Genomic DNA, 20,024 nt, shown 5'->3' on the forward strand with positions numbered 1-20,024 from the left:
AATATGTTCACAAGGAAAGTAGGTGTTTGTAGAAAATCATGCTTCAAAGTATGAAGAACCTAGGAATTTAGATTATTCACTTTGATTTCATAAACCCTCATAGTCAGGAGCTTGCTATTTGCCTGTCTAGAAGAAAGTCTCGAATTAGCAGATCAGCTATTCAAATAATGGAGGGGAGAAAAAAGGAGATGGATTTATTAAATTTTAGAGCTGCATTTTACCAACATTAAGTGTCTTTGCAAATTAAATTCTATCTTTCATAGGTGTATTAAAAATTATTTATGTTTGAACAAGAAAAACATATATAAATATATGTTTGATTTGTTTGACAATACTTGCACATGGAGGAATATGTAAATTTTTTCTGCCTTGTCTTCACAGCACCATGATCTCTAAGGGGCCTAGGCAGCAAATGGCCGCCAGTACTATCCCTGAAAGTGAATCAGCTGCTTGCAGACTTTCTGTCCTAATATTGCTCCTCATGCATGGTTCCTTTGATAGCCGTGATTGTTATATCATGATTTGTTCATTCTCTCATCTTTTAGGATCACAATTGTATAGAAGGGGCAATGTTTGCTCAGGTGCCCAAAAGGAGTTTGCTTTTGCAAATGATTACAAGGTGTTCAGGAATTGCATGGAATGCCAATGAAAATCCCACCCATGAACAAATCATTGACACTTAACACAAGAGAGAAGTTTTCACTTTCTGAGAAAAATAGCAGGGTTTTCCCTCTTGACCAGCCCCATTAACCATTTCTCCATCTAGCACAGTTGTACAAAAGAAATGCCAACGATGACTGGTAGCTTGAGAGCGATATTCAAATCCAATGCAGACATCATAGAAACAAATAGATGACCTTAATGAAAAGACGTTGCAAATAATGTGAGAGTACAACTACTGGAATAACAACCTTCCTCAATGATAAGATCCCTGAGTCCCAAGGAAAGCATTACTCTAGTTTGCTGTTCTTAAAGCAGTCAGGTTTCAGCAAGTTTGCTTTTGCAAATGATTACAAGGTGTTCAGGAATTGCATGGAATGCCAATGAAAATCCCACCCATGAACAAATCATTGACACTTACACGAGAGAGGAGTTGTCACTTTCTGAGAAAAATAGCAGGGTTTTCCCTCTGACACACGGAATTTAACATGTAAAGGATGATGAATTTGAACATAAAGAGGAAACCCAAAGATCCAAATTTACTACTGAATGAGAGTGATATTCACATTCAATGCAGACATCATAGAAACAAATAGATGACCTTAATGAAAAGACATTGCAAATAATGTGAGAGTCATACTACTGGAATAACAACCTTCCTCAATGATAAGATCCCTGAGTCCCAAGGAAAGCAATACTCTAGTTGGCTGTTCTTAAAGCAGTCAGCTTTCAGCAGCTGTTCAGAGGGTTTCTTTTTTGGCACAAAAAAATTGTTGTATATTAATAAAGAAATCATCGTTTCAATAGCCTGAAAAGGCATAAAACAGTAGTTTCCAACCTAAGCTGACAAGAAGAAAAGCTGCCAAGTTATTCTCTTGATAAGAAATTCAAGGAGCTGTAAAACAGGGACAAATCATGAGAAGGCAACTTCATCCTGATGCTGTGAGATCTGAATAAAGTGTGATTAACATGTATGCACTTCTGCACTAGGAACTGCACTTGTTCTAGGTCTCCTGAACCTGCTCCATCAGTATTTTTTCTTCCTGCAATACCAAGACAGCCAGCTGCTTCCAAGGTGGAAGGATAGATCATTACAAGAAAATCACTTCTATTTATCCAGATAAACCATAAAGCACAAGCTCCAATCAAGGACCAGTCAGCCATCTTGATCGTCTGACAACCACCAAGCGAAATGGCCTTCCAATTCACATGTTCTTTGCAGGTGGGCATTACTTTCCAAACCATCCTTGCAGGTGGGCATGCAACAAAAAGGTGAAGATGTCTTGCTTGTGAATAGGACATGTTTTGCATCTCCCATCAGATTGTCCAATCCTCAGCCCCAGTTGAAGAGTTGAGTGTCTTAAGAATACTTGAGTGTCTTAAGAACTCCTTTGTGAGCCTCAGAAATATGAGTCTCTACAGAAAACAAGACCTTGAAGTAGTCACAAAAACTCTGAGCTGTAGCTCAAACCAGGAAGAGGCGGAGAAGAAAGTCTTCAAAAGCAAGCACGTCCAAGCAATATTTCAGGTGGGAATCTGCACACAAAAGAAGAACAGAAAAAGATCTGCAAGAAAACTCGATCGATGAATAGAAGCTGCCTTGTTAATCACAAAATGGCCTCCTGTACCTACAAGACAGGCACAACGTGGTGCATAATCACATGTCTAAAGGCTTGGCAAGGCCTTAGTCACATGCCATGTGTTCCTACAACTTATAGCCATAGATGTGGCTTGGCCAGTCAAGAATATTCTACCTGCTATATGAGCAACAAAAGTAATAATCGATGCTGTCTCCATCGGTTCATGTTTTGTGCTCTCGTCGTGAGACAATTGTAGTCTTCTTTCACGTCAATGGCTAAACATGAGCTACAGTTTTTCTCTCATCAACACTCATCCCTCGCTGATAATTCTCCGATACGTGGCTCAAGTGGTCCTTAGTTGTGTCCCGGTCCCACAACACTGAGGCATTCTCTAGGTTGGCACGCCATCAAGCAAAGGAAGTTTATATAAAATGATATTGCTAATGTCCATTAGAGACCCAACATGATCTATGAGACAAATGTTGGTCATGTACCAAAGATGACAAGTTGCAGCTCTAGAGATAACTATCAAGGCATATTTCTGATACGTTTGTGCTCACAACTAATCTTGCCAAATATTACCCTATCTGAGTTCCTAATATGGTGTCACCAGATATCTTTGGTGTGGTATCCTACAACTTGTGCCGACCGTCCAAAGAGATAGTGTAGCTACATAGGTGAGAGGGTCTGTATCTTGTTTGTGTATTGATGAGTTTGGCAAAGGAGAAGTGGGTGTGCTCACATCATCAATGTCTCTTGACAAGCATAGTTTGCAAATATGTTCTCTCTTGGCACCTCCGCTCATTTGCCCATTTCCACCTCAAGCTCATATTAGAGAGAGAGAGAGAGAGAGAGAGAGAGAGAGAGAGAGAGAGATTATTAAAAGTCTTGGAAAGACCGAAGGGTCTATGAGACTAAAAAAAAGAACCTGATACAATGAGCTGAAAGGGTGGAGCCTCTAAGTAGGCATCAACACCCATGATGAATACAAAATAGCCATACCCATATAGACACCAATATCAAAGAAATATCTCTGAGCCCATGGAGAAGATGAGAGCTGGCAGCATTGTGATGATCTGGAAGCTGGCAGAGAGGTCAAACCTAAAAAAGGTCGAGGGTGTATGAAGTTGTGAAACTTGTGATAGAGCGCTGATGGATGTTTGTATGTAAATGGTCCGTTGTGGTCTCGTGGCTATGGCTCTACATCAACCAAGTGCCACTGTCACTCGTGTTGGCCATGCCTTTGATTTGGTGAGCATGGAGGGAAGGTCCCCTAGTTTGATTTGTGCCTCAACCCGCTGGCAAGTCTACCGTGTCTCTCGCTCTGGTCCTCGGATCCGCCATCTCCCTGATCCCTACTGGTCCATGTTGTCTGGCTAGAAAAACTCAGTGGATCACGCTCTGAGTGGAGTTTCGCTGTACACCTTGATCTCACCTATGTGTCCTCAGCAAATGCTCCCTGTGTTAGATTGCCTCATGGATGAAAGTCGCCAGGCATGTCTACAATATGATTGTATTAAATTCTGCATGAGACCCTTCAGGATCTATGGCACTGGCAATCACTATTAACAAATAGTGAAAATATTATGCATTTGTTGGGCTGGCTTATGTGCTAGCCCTGGTACATTGTTGTGGTGTTCCAAAACTTCTTTTAAGTAGCTTCCTAGCTTTTTGGTAGGTAGATATTTTATGTTGTCCCTATATCCTTCTTTGATGTGTGCATAGGCTCTACACCTTAAGAGCACATCCTATTCATTTTCTACCTCGTGGGGAAAATTTTGCATGTTCTTTCCTCTCTAGGGATCCTTGGGTGGGGGGAAAAGAGAGCCACACACACACTTTTTTTTTAATGAAACCATATATTTCTGTGTGGGAAACCCTAGAAGAGGTAAAAACCCACCATGTAGTACAAAAGTAAAAAGTTTTACAAGTAGGCCCCTGGAAAAAGCCAGGTGGCTAACCAAAAACTAGAAAAGTGAAAATAATCACAAATCACCAGTGGAGGCATCTAGTAGGATATCCACCACTGTGAGATTATTTGCTTGCAAAAACTGTTGTAAAGGAACCACATCTCCATCAATAAAATGAAGGTATTTGTTATCCTTGTGATTCTTCTTGAGATAAGCAGGCACTCGAAATTTTTGAATCACAAAGTCAAAAACCTACCACAACCAGGGATGGAAAGAGTCCAAAGAAAAAGTAGAGGCAGACACCAGATCCGACATGGATGAGGGAGTAGTATCCAGTCCGAGAGAAGTATCCATATTAACAACCACAGTCTGAGTAGCTTGCTCTTGCAAATCCACAGTTGGTTCCACAAGGGCATCATGAGCTCGATCCGAAGAAGAAAGATCCACCTGTTTATGTTGCTCTGGCAAATCTGTATTCTCATCACTTGCATTATGTACATCAGAAGGCAATATATCCACATGTAACTCAAAAGATTGTAATTCAGAGACCGGAGAAGGCAGGCGAGACTCCACTCCTTCAAAATGAGACTGAAACTATCTCTGGAGGGTCAACAACATGAAAGGGAGGAGATACTGAGAGAGAAGCTTTCCTTTGAGGATGGACCCGTTGCCATTTCTTTTTGTGTTTATGCTGGTCTAACTTAACTGAATGGAGAGGAGGAGAAACTTGAGGGAAAGGCAAACTGCTGTGAGATTGAGGTAAGAGCAAGGGGCCGCACCGAGCGAAGTGACCGAGCTGCCTACACACACACACACACGCACACACACAGAGAGAGAAAGTCTATTAATGTCCACTGGAGACCAAAAGGTCTATGGGACAGCAAGAAACCCTCTAGTACATCTGCTTTAGGGAGGGCACATGGCAGCTCCCAAGGAGTGCAAAAGCAACCCCAATTTATTTAGAGTACCTACATGATAGTTAGAAAGAGTAATCATCCATACATCAATTTAAGACTGAGAGTCTTTTGGTTTTGATTTAAACTCTTTGATTAGGGCTACGCCTTCACGGTAAACTGACCATTTTCCATCCTTTTTGGCAGCCCTGACTTTAGCTAATTCAGTTGCCTTATTCTTGAGTTGAGCTTGTGTGAGCTCCTCAGCTATCCAGACTTTGGTACCCTTGAACTTGTAAGATTGTCGAAGAAGCTTGATCCGCATATCTTTTGACTTCAGTGTAAGGATTGCATGACCTTTAGAGTGTGTAATAGAAGCTGGCCTGGAGAACTCCTATTCTAATCTTCAGCGCATTATCACATCTAGCTTCGTGTTCTTTAATCTCTACTTGAATATTAGACTTACTTGCTTTGGTGTCACCTTCCACAATCACTTCCTTCTTAGCAGTGTATACTTCCTTCTTAGCAGTTTGTACTTCAGTGTGAATAAGATCTTTGACCGTAGAGACTAGCTGTGGGGTAGGGGGGAAATCCTTACAAGATTTTATTGCCTCATCAATTACTACCTGCTTACCAAGCCCTTCCAGAATGTGAAGTCGAGCCTTTACTTTTGTCAGTTCCAATCGTAGCTCTCTCACTACTTGCTGCAGATAGAAAATCTGATCTTGTTGCCCAAGAATGGGTCGTTTTGAGCCTTCTTGTTGGTAATTGCGTGCATACGGAGGGGGTGTCATAGCTGCAACTATAGATACCGAGTCCTGATGGAGGTTGAAGGAGTTGAGGGGGACTTGGAGGAGAGGGTAGGCCAATCCATAATTGGCTGTCTGAAGAACCTCCTACTTGAGCATAATCCCCGGGTTGGGTTGGGGGTTTAGCCCAACTCGGGGTTAGGGTTAGTTTGCTTTTTAAGAAGACTAGGGGGGTGTTTGTTACTGACAACGAGGTGGGGGGGGGACTGACGACTGGCGGCTGGTGCAAGAGCTGCAGATGGGCGATGAGCGGGAGATGCGGGTGGAACAGACGAAGCCGACGGGGAAGAGCGGAGAAGCAGGCGGGGGGGCAGATGGGGGAGCAAGCGGAGGAGCAGACAGGGGTGGGAGCAGAGGAGCAAACGGAGGGGGGCAAGCGGAGGAGTAGACGGGTGGGAGCAGATGAGAGCAAACGGAGGGGGGAGAGAGAGAAAGAAAGAAAGAAAGAAAGAAAGAAAGTGTATTATTGTCCACTAAAGGCCAAAATGGGCCCATGGGACATCAAGAACTCTGCATACAAGATAGCACAAAATCAACGTGCCACAAAGAAGAGGCATCGTTGAATATCATCTAAGTGCTACGCAATACAATGCAAGTGAAAGTACATAATGTCAAACCTGAGCCTAAATACAAAGTAAACTAGATGCAAGAAAACCGCCCCTGGGTGCAAAATGGGGGGATGAGTACAATATGCCAATGCAAAGATACAAGTCCAGGTGTCACAGTCTGAGAACCAAAATAATACTGGAAATCCTGTCCATCGACTCTGCCTCCTGCTATGAGAGTACAAATCTGAGCAAAGGTGAGGTAAGCGGCTGGTGGGGCGAGATCTCCAAGAGTAAGTCTCCTCCGAAAAGCTGCCATCATCCTGGATCGTTTGGAGATGAAGCGGCGAGTACGTCCCCTATGTAACAAGATCCTGCGGCGTCTACAAACCATCTCATATGTACATCAACAGGGTGGAGGCATGTGTCCTGTGTGAGCTCTGACCTCCTCATGCTTCTCCTGGTCTCTGTCCTCTGGTATAGCGTGTGCTTGAGCTCTATCAGGCTGGGCTCTATCACGCTCCGGTCTGTGCTGATGGTCTCTGAGGTAGTCTCGTCAAAGCATAGTGGCCTCCCTGACATAAAGAGCTAGGCAATGCTGATCCTCGTAGTCCATCACTCGTGAGAGAGATCCAAAGCCATCCGTGAAGAGACAGTGGAATCTACCTCTGAGCTCATAATATAGCAGGCATCTGCAAATGAAGTGCTCCTCTGACTCCACCTCTCCCATGGTGCAACAAGGGCAGATCCTGGTCTCTCGGCCTGGTCGCCGTCCATCCTCCATGCGTCGCATCCTACCAGCCTCTATCTCGAGCTGATGCGAAGAGACTCTAAGCTGGCCAAGGGCAATCCTCTGTGAGTGGGACATGTGGATACCTGTATAGCCTGGTGGAATGACAAACCCATCCTCTGAGATCCGAAGGAAGTGGTCACGATATGTGGCCATCTTCGTCGAAAGCTGCGTGGGATAAATCCAAGTGCGATACGTATGAAGCTGCAGCAAGTCTGCTCTCGTGACCTGGCTAAGCTCGTGGCGAGTCAACTCGAGATGAGGGGCATCCATGCTGTATCGGAAGGGAGGCAGTCTATCCATGTCTAGTCCAAGAGATGTGAGCCACCTAGTGAGTTTGAAGTACTAGCAGTATCGGGCCCCAGATCGTGCCAACTCCATAGAAGATGCAAGTGCTAACCATGGCAACCGAGCTCTGCCTGCTGCTGAGTCTCCAAACTCCCTAACCCTGTGCAAATACATGACCGACTGAAACGCTGCATCCAATGCAAGGGGAGTAGCTCCAAACTCTGCTAGCATGATCTCGTGCGGAACTGTAGCCTTGGCCCTAATGAGCCGAGAGAACATGATGATCTGTAACCTCTCTACTCGTCTCCAATCTGCAGCGCCCAGGTCTCCTGCCCAGAAAGGAGCTGCATACATCGCAGCTGGTCTCACCAATGTATCAAAAAGCAAGGATTTCGTATCGGGATGTTGAAAGTGGGACTGAAAACACTGACGCTCAAGATGAGCCAACGAAGCATACCCTTTACTAATCCTATCTCGTGTTGCATATGTCATGGTGAAGACCGGTCCCCTGAAAACTGCCCCCAAATAAGTGTACTCTCTAACAAGCTCAATGGGCTGTCCGTCATAAGTGAAGCAAAACTCATCCGTGCTGTAAATACGATCAAAGGTGTTGAAAACCATAACCTTGGTCTTGCCAAGGTTTACGGTCAACCCCCTGTCCTGGCAAAACCTGTGGAGTGCCTCAATATGTGCCTGGAGGCCCTGAGCAGTAGAGGAAATGAGAACCACATCGTTCGCATACAGGAGGATAGGAATGGAGGATCCTGAGAGAGTAGATCCCACACCGCCTGTCATCTGTACAAACATCTCTAGCTCATCAATATATAATCCAAAGAGAGTAGGAGAGAGCGGGCAACCCTGCTTCACCCCAATCGCGCTGCATACCTCCTCTAAGAGCCCCTCACGTGTCCGAACCCGACTAGTGACCCTCTCATACAAAGCCATGATAGCCCATTGTATCTCTCCACTGAAGCCCATCTGACGAATCCTCTGAAACAATCTGAATCGCGGAACTGTGTCAAATGCCTTCCTGAAGTCCACGAAGCAACAATAAAGCCGTTGCCTTCGTGACTTCGCCTCCTCTACCAGTGCCCTGAGTGTGAGGATGTGGTCAAGTGTCGAATGATCCCTGCGAAATCCAACCTGCCCTCTGGCTCTGAGTCCTGTCGTCTCGGCATGGTCATTTATACGGCTTTCCAAAACTGATGCATAGATCTTGGCCATAACGTGGCCAATCATGATGGCCCTGTAATTCGACGGCTCCATAGGGTCCCCCGACTTGTGGATAGGTACTATGGTATTGCCTAACCAGGACTGTGGTAGGCCTGTACAAACAGACTCATTGAAGAGACGGGAAAGAACAAAATCTAAGGCATCAATCCCATGGATTACATACTCCGCTTGCAATCCATCATGATCCTTAGCTCTCCCGTTCTTCAATCGGTGGACTACTGCACGGACACTCTCTGGTGTGAAGAGACTAGATGAAGCTGGCCTAGGGGTATGGGATAAATCGATGGCTGGCTGATCTGGAACATCGTATAGAGCTGAAGTATATGCAGACCAGACACGTGGATCTGTGAGGGGGCTCTGAGACTTCAAGCGGAGGAATTTTCTCCAGAATTCCTTGGAGTCAAAGCTGAAAAGCAAGCTTCTCAGCTCCTCCTCATTCCGGGCTAGAAATTGGCGTTTCTTGCGCCTAACCAACCGCTTGTAGTCTCTCTTGGTTTCGGCAAGGAGAGGAGACTTCTCCTTGGTCTCAAGGTGAAGTTTCCTCCGGAGTTCCTTACACTCCTCGTCATACCAACCGTTGCAAGGAACAAGACCAACCGGTGGGGGACTAGACGAATGACATGTGGCAGGGAACGACATGTGAGCGGCAGAAACGAGTGAAGTATGTACAAGTTCCCACCGGTCCTGCGTGGATGGTAGAGCATCTAATAGATGAGGACGGAGTAGGCGGCTGAGGTTCTGGCTATATACATCATCGAACTGGTGGTCAAAATGAACCTCATAATAGGGTTGGCGGTCGTGATAACGAGGGGGGGGTGGGTCATGGGAGACATGAGTCAAAGTAAAGTGGATGAGTGCATGGTCGGCAGAGGGCATGAAGGGGCTAACAGTAAGGCCATGGATGGAAGGGACTAGAGTCGGGGGACCTATGATGTAGTCGATCACGCTAGTACCACACCCAGAAGCAGAAGAGAATGTAGGCATGGAAGACTGTGGCCACCTGGACAAGCCGTTATAAATTGCATATGGCTGAGAGAGAGAGAGAGAGAGAGAGAGAGAGAGAGAGAGAATTCAAAGGCCAATATAAATTGCATATGGCTGAGCAAGTCCTACCACTTATTTTGTCTTGATCACCCTGCTTAGCAAAATATACACAATAATAGAGATGTAAAATCTATGTAGAAAGAGAGGATAAGTTTCTCACAGGAATGAGAGATTGCCGATGAAGAACATAAAGCAGCATGTCGTTTGAGATTTTCGCATTCTTTTGAGCTGAATCTTTTTCAGATATGCGTGTAAAATATCGAAGGAAAGATGCTGCAGGTTTGTCGTATGGCAATGCAACTAGACAGTAATTGCTCTCTTCATACTTCATTGTTTGGGACATCGAGAAAATAAAAATGAAATGGATCAGTATATATATGACCAGGTGGATACCCTCTCTCGACCTTATAACAATATATTTCTCAGCTCATAGTACAAAACAACACAGAATATCAACGACATGAAAAAAATCGAAAGCTAGACCATCACTCCTTTAAAAAGCTTAAATTCAGAGGCAAATTGTATAGTTTGATACTATACTAACCGGAATGCATTCTATGATATAAATTTTGTGTTCTCGTATATATTACCATGAATGCAGCAGAGAGAAGGTCGATTGCTCTGTTTTCATATTCTTCTTCCAAACAGAGCATGACTATCTGGAAAGCATTGATGAGATTTCTGTGTCCCGCCCCTGAATGTCGAAGAATGGCATCCACTTCCCCTGGTACATAATCTGACAGTATACCCTTGCTGGTAAGAATATCAAACGGGCTTATGGAAAATTATCAGCTCTACATTTTTGTGGAGGACGGGGTATGATCACCAAGATGGGATCAACTTACCAGAATTAAGATTGGGACTTGTGACAGTGCTATCGAGTGGGCAACTTTCAACGTCATTGAAAGCTGATGCATTAGCTGTGAAGGAAGTAGACCATGGATTATTTTCCTTTCGATCCTGCATATAAAAAGCCCAAATAGTACAACTCACTCTTAAGAAACAATTTCTACAAATCGAAACAAGTTCACACTAGAGTAGACATTGAGGTTTAATTTGAGATTTACCCGAAATGTCAACCCTTCATAGACATCAAGGTTGAAATGCAGTGAGAAGTCGGAGTCCACATCTCTCGTGACAGCAATCATGCCAACTAAAACATTATCGACCTGACAAACAAACATTCTTAAATATTCAGTTTAATTTGGTAAGCAAAAGGTACATATAATCTCCTTGCCTCAATAATACACAGGTTATTATTTTAACTATTTAAAAAATATAATTTTGTATTGAAAGCTGCCAAAATTATCAACGTGTTAAGCAAGCTTTGTGCTCGGGGTACAATCAGGGGTGAAGGAGAGAGAGAGCAAAACCAAACCCAAAAGCTGTATATTTGTTCAATCCACCAAAACTCTACACCACGAACCGTTCATCCCTCAGGCTGCGTATTCTCCATACATACCTTCTCTCTCTCGATACATAGAAACTTGTCAACCTCCAACTCTTTGGAGAATACTCTCTCTCCCCTCTTCATATCAAGTCCTACACTTCTTTATCAAACCATGTTAGAAAATGGAGTCAACTTGAGTGTGTTTTAGTGTGTTCTACTAGGAGTTCTAGTAGAGTCTTATGTGTGAGTGCCACGTGTCATCTTGGGAGATATCCCATATATGCTTTGGTATTATATTGTGTGTCTATCCTACATATGACTGTACTTGTGTGTCACATCAACACACATCAAGGAGCCTACATCAAGCTTTATCAATGTGAGTCTTTCCATTTTTGGTGTATTGCTCATTTCATTTCCTTTCACTTTCATTATGTTTCCATTTGAGTATTATCTTCTATCTCCCTACCTACCCTCTCTCTCTCCCTCTCCCTCTCCACCATATTTCTTCATGTGGTATCAGAGCCATCCTCCCTCCTCCCTTTCTTTCTTCCTCCATCCTTCCTTCTCCTAGTCATTTCCCTCTTACTCCTTGCTCTTCCAAGGGATTGAGGTGAGGGAGGCCCTAAAAGAGAAGGTACTCTCCCTCTTTCCTCTTGGAAAGCAGTCCTTCTTCCTTCACACTTAGCCTCTCCATGAGCTGCTGATCTGCATCGACTTTGGAGCTGTTTTCGTGGAGTTGATTCGTGGAGCTGCTACATGATTTGCTGCGGATTTCTGCTGCGACTATCAGCCTCGAGTTGCTCTAGATTTTTGCCTAGATTTGGAGCAACTTGGTCATCATTCTCGTGGGCATTAGTGGGCATCTTCGTAGAGGAAAAGACAGCTCATTTTTTGCTCAAAAGAAGCCCATTTTTTGCTGCTCATTTTTGGGGCATTTTTGTGAAGGAAATAGTTGCTTACTGTTGTGGAGACATTTCTACTACTGGTCACCCTAAAAAGGACCTCATTTGGAGCCAGTTTTTGAAGAAACGACTTGCTTGAAGAGTGCTGCTGTTGCTCTTATTCACGCCTCAAGAATGCCACCATCTGCCCTGACTGCAACATGAGTTGCTCATTTCCATTTCCTTTCGCTTTCATTATGTTTCCACTTGAGTATTATCTTCTCTCTCCCTAACCTACCCTCTCTCTCTCCCTCTCCCTCTCCACCATGTTTCTTCAAACCACTCTATCCTCCCTATGGGAACGCGTGTCCACACAAACACATTTATTTACATATCTCAGGCCCAGAGGACTTAATCAATGCGGGACAAGTCCCATCCGAAAGCCCCATCTCCCTCTAGACTCCATAGCGGAGGTGGATGTACAAAAGTGCCACACACAACACCCGCATACATGTCACTAAAACTAGTAAAAAACCCTCAACTGGCCGAAAACTAAAAAACCATATGGCATCCCCTCCCCCCCCCCGGCTACAGAGCGCGTGCTCACAACAGCTACATCCACTCAACTTCCCAAGACAGGTCCATCAACCTGGATCAAAAGCATAATGAGTGAAACTGTCATCCATTGTAAGAGAGCTCATTAAGAGACTTAGGTCCCCCCAATCCCCCACATGCATACCACCCACAAGAAAAGATACAGACATCAAGATCTGAATAGAAACACTACCATATAAGGCATCAATCCATGCCCCACAGTACTTCCTCCAACACAGCCAAGGCATAGGCCAACCAGCAAGATTCCTCTGCTCAAACTCAGTACAAACATCACTACAAACTTGTGAAGCCCTCATACCAACATGACCATGCATAACATCCAACACAACATGAAAGTCACCTCCCTACCAAGGTAGAGCATAGCTCCTCTAGTCATAAGGCATCACACTTGCATCATGAGGCTGGCTCATCTCCACATAAGCCACAGCCTTTGAGCTCACCTCCATACACATAGATCCTTGGGGCTCACCCAACCCATGATCTAAAACGAGAGACCCCTCAACAGGCTCCACTGCCTCATTCCGTATGCTGCAATACTCTTAACCAAACCATCTGAGTCATCAACACAATGCAAGGGCACACAAGCACCCCCCCATTTGAAGAATGCTCATAGAAAAGACCTGAAAGACACCCACCCTCAGGCATGTCAAAGCATTTGAGACTTCAGCCTCTATATCACCCACCCTCATGCATGTCACCACACTAACTGCTATGCATCGTGTCTTCACTAAACTCTTCACCTCACACACATCCTTCATCCAAGCATCTGAGATTTCAGCCTCTACATCATGCACACTTAGAGTGTCATTTTGGACACTCAGCATCTCCTTGAATTTCCCACATACATACATATGATCACCCTCCCTTTCATCAACCCTTGGCACATCTCCTCAAATGCATGCTTTTGTGTATACTAGGCATCCAGGTTAAATACTGCACACACATGATTGAGACCATCTTGTTGACATCCATGAGAAATACATTTTTTCTTAGCGAGCCCAACCACATGCGAAATCCGACAAGGCAAGTACAGCATCTAAGTCATCATCAATAATACTATCACTACCGTCCGGTATAACCAGCATTCTTCTCCAAGGAAACCAATGCCAACATATCATCCAATGCATCATCATGAATGCAATTCAGCTCACCATTCAAGTCACCATTATGTTGCAAACATTGTACCTTATCCTCATCACACACACAAGGATGTTTGAATGCATACAATAAACTCCTATTGAATTTTCTTGACATGATTCATGACTTGTGACCGCGGAGGAACCTTCTGTCAATGCATTTTGGCTATCTGACTCAAAGGGTATTCCAACCAGTAGGTACTCACAAGGCTCCTCTAGCCTCTCATTCTCAATAATCCGTTGAGTCATGGACACAGCAATGGCATCCTCATCCTCATCATCAAACAAACCATGAAATGCACCATCATACATTGCCACCGTAACTTGAAAACCTCAATTGATGCAAATGCCAGAAAGGAAACAGAGACAATCTACCAAGCTCTATGGCAACATGTCAAATTTTGTCCATATACCCTAGCTGCATAGAAAAGCGTCTCAGAAAAAATTCATTCGATTCAAAAGCCAAATTCCTTGTGCGGCACAGCCCAACCTTGCCCAACACAATCTATATGCTGGATCATTCAAATACGTGTGGCGGAGGTATAACCGTAATGCCCAAATCAACAAAATTGCCAATGGGAGAGAGCTTACCTATGGGGATGAACCGTAGCTACTCCAAGATTCTCCTGAATTTTGTACGAGACCAGACAACCAGATATCCAAGATACCTACCACATCCTCAATCAAACAGATGATCTTGCCATCGACAAAGGAAATGCTCCTGTTGATCAAATAGACGATTCTGCCACTCGTCACCTCGTCATGTCCACTAGGAATGGTTGTGAAGATAGCACATGATCAGCAAAGAGTTGATTGCCTGTCTCCACAATCCCTTTATGACCCAATCAAGTGCCTCTTTCCATTCCGGGACATCAAGGAGAATACGATAGTAAGGGCTCACTCACTCACAAAGTTGATTATAAAACCCCTTCATCCAATAGATCCTGGTGGATCCTAAAAGGACATTGATAATATGCTATCCTATCATATTCTCTCTCTGACAGTAGATCACTTAGTTGCCATAAGAGCTGCATCAGAGGGAGCCAAGCATAAGGAAGAGGCTGTCTTTTGTTGCTTTGTAGATTTCAAGAAAGCCTTCGGCAGGGTCCCACGTAAGAAGCTATGGAAAAGAAAGGACAAACTCCAAAACCCTCAAGAACTCACAGAGGCCACATAGTGACTCTATGAGAAGGTACTAGCCGAATTAGCACCACCACTTGTGGATGGATCATGCTCTAAAGAAAGAGTTGTCATAAGCAATGACATAGAGGTTAAGCAAGGCTTCCCCTATCACCAACTCTTTTTGGTTACAGTAGAGAAGGCATGCAAATTGCAGGATATGCTATATTATTGCTTATTTACGCTGATGATGTAGTGTTCTTTGCAAAGAGCAAGAAGGACATGCAAGCACATTTGGATGCATTGGGGAGCTTCTACAGACACTCAAGTATGCAAGTAACATAGCCAAGACAAAGGTAATGGTGATTGGGAGTCACAATAAATAGACTAATGTCACTTTTTTTGTTGTTGCAAAAAAGTACTTCTGAAAACTACAGAGCAAGGTCAATCCGAGAGTAGATCATGTCAATAAAAACATGAGAGAAATCAAAGCTCAAAAACATGAGAGAAATCAAACATGAGAGATTGATGTCACTTTTGATCGGGAGTCTTTGGAAATAGTCATCACATATAGATACCTGGGGTTGGATTTTGTAGACAACTACAAATGAAATACATGCGTGGAAAGAAGAATTTTGGGTGGTTTGAGAGCTTTGTATAGCTTCCAAAAGAAGTGCATGAAGGCACACCTATGGCAATGAGAAAGTTTCTATACACTATGCTTGTCCAAACAGTGATCCGGCCTAGGCACCCAGGCTCTCTAGAACCTACTTGAAAAGAATAGAAACTTTACATAAACGTTTTCTCATAGGGGGAGCTTGAGGTTAAGGTGTAGACACTCTACCCCATTCTACTAGCTGAGACATGTATGATACCTCTTGAAGGGGAAGCACTATGTCAATTCATGGCCTACCTCAATAAAGTTGAGAAGATGGATGCCGCAATGGAAGCTACACAAATCACCGGATGGCACAGAGAGTGGATGGCATGGATGGAATTATGGTGTATAACAACTGCTGAAATACCAGAAGATGCATGCAAAATTTGGAAATTAGTGATGCGACAAAAATTATGGCAAGACCCTGGGGCAAAAATACTATTCTATAAATAGGAAATCAATCCAATGGAAATCTAGGGAATGCAAAAATAGCATGGGGAAGACATATCAATTTTTAAAAGGCATCTAATTTGCAAAATGAGGACCAGCTCGCATGATCTAGACGTGGAGAAAGGCAGGTGGCAAGACCCAAGTTTGCAAGAGAGAAAAGAATCTGCAAACTTTGCCCCACAAGAGAGGTAGAAAATGAGTAGCATGTACTTAAGATGCTGAGCCCATGCACACATCGATGAGAGCTATGGGGACAGCAGAAGCAACCTGACAAATCTGTTGGAACAGCCCGCCAAAAAGCTAGAAAGCTACTAGTGATGTGACAAACTCGACAGCGGTTCGACACACGGATCTTCCCCCATGTTCACTAGATCAGCGGCACAAGTGAAAGGGGTCACAGTGGCTTTTGTCAGATGTAGGGCTCCTGCTACGAGACCACAGGGTGTCACACACACTAATCACTATTAGCACTCTATCACAGGTTACATGTCATCATGGCCTCATTCATTGCAATTCCCGCCTTGAGCCTCCACCTTGGCCATAGGTCCAGATTTCTCTCATGTATTAGATCTGATTATGTTGTATTCATTATGGATAATGATGCCCGATTAGACACTCCACCCTTCAGCTCATTGTATCAGGTTTCTTTCACTCACATGACCCTTCGGTCTTTCAAAGACTTCAAATAAACTTTCTTTCTTTTCTTTCTCTCTCTCACTTTAAGTATGGAATTCTATTATCGTTCATCTAAGCCAAACGTACTAGTATCAAGAAGTATGTAGCATAGCTTCTTGTTGAAAATTATGTTGAATATGCCAAAGCCAACATAAAAATGTGCATACCTGAGCAACAAAAACACTATTATTCAGATCTTGTGCTGCAATCAGCCGAGCTAGAGCATAGGGATACTTAGGAGCAGCCAAATCAGGGACCTGAGCTAGAGGAGCTCCTTTCTTTTGAGCATTTTCAATTACAGGTAAAAGATCATCGTGATCTTCAACAGCCGCCCTCTTGATTTTGAATGAAGGAAGAACTGTACTGGTCATCCAATTCCAAAGAAATTCTTTAATGAAAATAAATTATTGTGTTAAACCTTCTTAATGCAAGACTAGAAACGATAGAGCACCATGTTTACAAAAGCAGCTTCCAAGTTGAAATTTGATTACTGATTACTACAAATGTCAATCATGACTATTTCATTTGAGAAAAAATCATACTTCAGCTGCCAGAAAGAAAGTTACAACATTCTGAAATTTAATCAATTATATTCCATACTATTAAACCGATTGAAACAAGGACACCACTAGAAGAAAGCTCAATGAAAATTGTACTTCAGAGGAAGTTAGAAATTATAAATCCAAGAATGATTTAAAGAAAAAGTAGACAAGCACATCAAACAAACATAAATTTCATTCTTCAAGCGAGCAAAGTAAAGACTTCATTATTATTATTATTATTATCTTGAAAAAGGCTTCTATTAAGTATGTGAGAAATAGCGAGAGAAGAGACTCAAGGCATAGATACATCATGCAGAGCATGAGAAAACCATGGTAATATACCACTCAAAAGTTCTGACCAAATAAAAAGCCTGATCTCCTAAAGATCTTGAAATACTTGGAGAATCAAATACTTTGGAAATTGCACACACACACGTGCGTGTTTGTGCCAACAAGAGAAAAATATCTAACCATGGCAGCTGATCTATGTCTTCCAATCTATGATGATCGGAGAGAGATTGGCACAATGGTTGATTAAAGTATGAATATATTGCAATCAATAGGTGCGAAAGAAGAAATGATACATCCAATATGAAGTCTCCATAATGCCAAAAACATTTCCAAGACAAGAACGGCACATAATCATTAGGAACCCTCCATAATGAAGTTAATGGCTGGATTCTTTCTAGAATACCATGTCATTCTTAGGACTACATCTGTGTGACAATAAGCCTGTTCATTTCAAAGTCCAAATACTCCACATAGTCCTGAATACAAGGTTCTAACTGGGTAACCCTTTTGATCCCATATTTCAATAAAGCTTCCATCTACTAATCTAACTGCATATAGTCAAATGGGATGTGTTTCAATTTCAACCTCCTTACGAGCGAGCTTGGAGTTAATTACATTGTGCGTTGACGCTAAGTCAAACAACACAATGACATCATGGTTGGGTATTTGCCCTTTCATCTTAATTTACTCCCATTAAAGGCTGTATATCCCATTAGTGTGAGCTTAGATAAGATGTTATCAGGTGCACTATCTACTAGCTTAGCAACAAATACACACAATAACACTAGTATTTGGACTAAACGATAGGATTAAGGTGGAAGTTAGGGCTAAGTATACTGGCATGTTGGACAAAGCAATATCTATAACCTTGACCTAGAAGGATGCTAAAGCCAATTGAGTTTGTGCTAGTAGGGGATCAATATGAGTACTCCATGAAAATAGGGTTTTAAAAGAGGTGGGTTAGAAAGTCTAGTGCCTCACAGCTCCGTGGCCAATCCAAGCAGTCGAAGCCAATCGGAGGCCTTTCAAAATCAAATACAACCATTGGAGTGAAAAGAAAAGTAACTCCAACAGCAGCCCGGGCTTGGTTGAAATCCTCTTTGATCTCATAACAGAAAGAAAAGATAAGCCTATGCTTTGGATGCCTTCAGCCTCATCAGTGGAAGGATTGTCCACGCATTAAGAAGCATTAAATGGCTGAGATTGTAGTCTCAATATGTGATGTGGAAATGGAGGGCAGTCCTAAAGTCGATTAGATGCAGGTGCAGCCAATAGGATCTTCTTAGAGGTCAAGATATAATCTTTTCCTTGCACCGGTTGAGGAAGACGTTCTAAACTTGTCATTATATCCAGCTACTACTAAATTCTCTTGAAGAATATAGTGATTTAGAAATGAAACAAAGGGGCAAAATGATTATGCATGGGGAGGTTTTAAAATGTTAGTAAAAGGCTGGATTAAGTATGGAGTCTTCTAGGGATATGGGTGATTTCTTGTGCACCCGTTTTGAATGGGATTGATGAATTATTTGATTATGTCTCAAGCAGACATGGGAGAGAAATTGACTGCACAGGAATCAGAGAAAGCAAACTTATACGTGATACCTACCATGGATGACACAAGTGATGCCATGATGTCGTCTCCAAAATTTGATTCAAGTAGTTCCTATCCCTTTTGGGAGCTAAGGTGGAGTCAAAGGTTCCCAATATTCTCACTCCTAGCACAACAAACAAGAACTTGAGGTCCAAATATTTCTGTGAGTATTTTCCTAAACTTGTCAATATACCCTGCTATTGATAAATTCTCCTGAAGAGGATAGTGATATAGAAATGAAACAAAGGGACAAAAGGATTAGGCATGGGAAGGGGTTAAAATGTTAGCAAGAGGCTGAATTAGTAGAGAGTCTTCCAGGGATATGGGGGATTTCATGTGCACCCGTTTTTATATGGGATTAGGGTGGAGTCAAAGGTTCTCCCTATATTCTCACTCCTAACATGACAAACAAGATCTTTGCTATCAAAAAGAGAGTGAAGGTTGGAAATATCCATTGCTGATCGCAACCTAATCTGAAGCATGGCACCCTCCCAATTAGGTGACTCAACTATGCAAGAAGTTGGAAAGCACTACGATTTTTGTGTGAGTATCCTCTTTAAATCTTATTTATTTAAGTTTAGACACACAGATTTTGCGAGACTCCAGATTTATAATGACATAGATGGAAAATATTCTTACCAATAACAAATTGCAACTAGAAGAGATATTGAGAATTAAAGAATGAAGGACTTGCCAAGAACTAAGAAATTCATACAAGAGGGTTTGAAATCGTGGACCTTTGCATGCATGCAGACAAGATCAGGTCCATATCTTGCGAGTGACACAATGGCTTCAGGATTCCAAGTATTGTTGCATGCTCAAAAGGACCTGCAAAGTTATCACCAACTCAATCTTATTAATTTAAAAGAGTCTTCTAACCCCAAAAAAAGGTTCGGAAAACATTAGGAACCATAGGGTAGCTTT

The 20,024-nt window shown here is 42.9% G+C and overlaps 1 protein-coding gene across 1 annotated transcript in view; it reads right to left on the reverse strand.

Moving 5' to 3' along the window:
• LOC147894338 (cilia- and flagella-associated protein 61-like) overlaps nt 1–20,024 on the reverse strand; it is a 74,533-nt gene that overhangs the window by 37,886 nt on the left and 16,623 nt on the right. The window contains exons 4-9 of the mRNA XM_087385283.1: nt 19,838–19,928; nt 16,844–17,039; nt 10,820–10,921; nt 10,598–10,712; nt 10,343–10,476; nt 9,913–10,077 (exon numbers count right to left, since the gene is read on the reverse strand). Of these exons, the coding sequence (XP_087241409.1) occupies nt 9,913–10,077; nt 10,343–10,476; nt 10,598–10,712; nt 10,820–10,921; nt 16,844–17,039; nt 19,838–19,928 (803 nt within the window). The remainder of the gene's footprint in view (nt 1–9,912; nt 10,078–10,342; nt 10,477–10,597; nt 10,713–10,819; nt 10,922–16,843; nt 17,040–19,837; nt 19,929–20,024) is intronic.

Source organism: Dipteris shenzhenensis, chromosome 14 (genome assembly GCF_047967505.1).
Source record: "Dipteris shenzhenensis isolate YYH24624 ecotype China chromosome 14, Dip_SZ_1.0, whole genome shotgun sequence".
In the NCBI taxonomy this organism is placed as follows: domain Eukaryota; kingdom Viridiplantae; phylum Streptophyta; class Polypodiopsida; order Gleicheniales; family Dipteridaceae; genus Dipteris; species Dipteris shenzhenensis.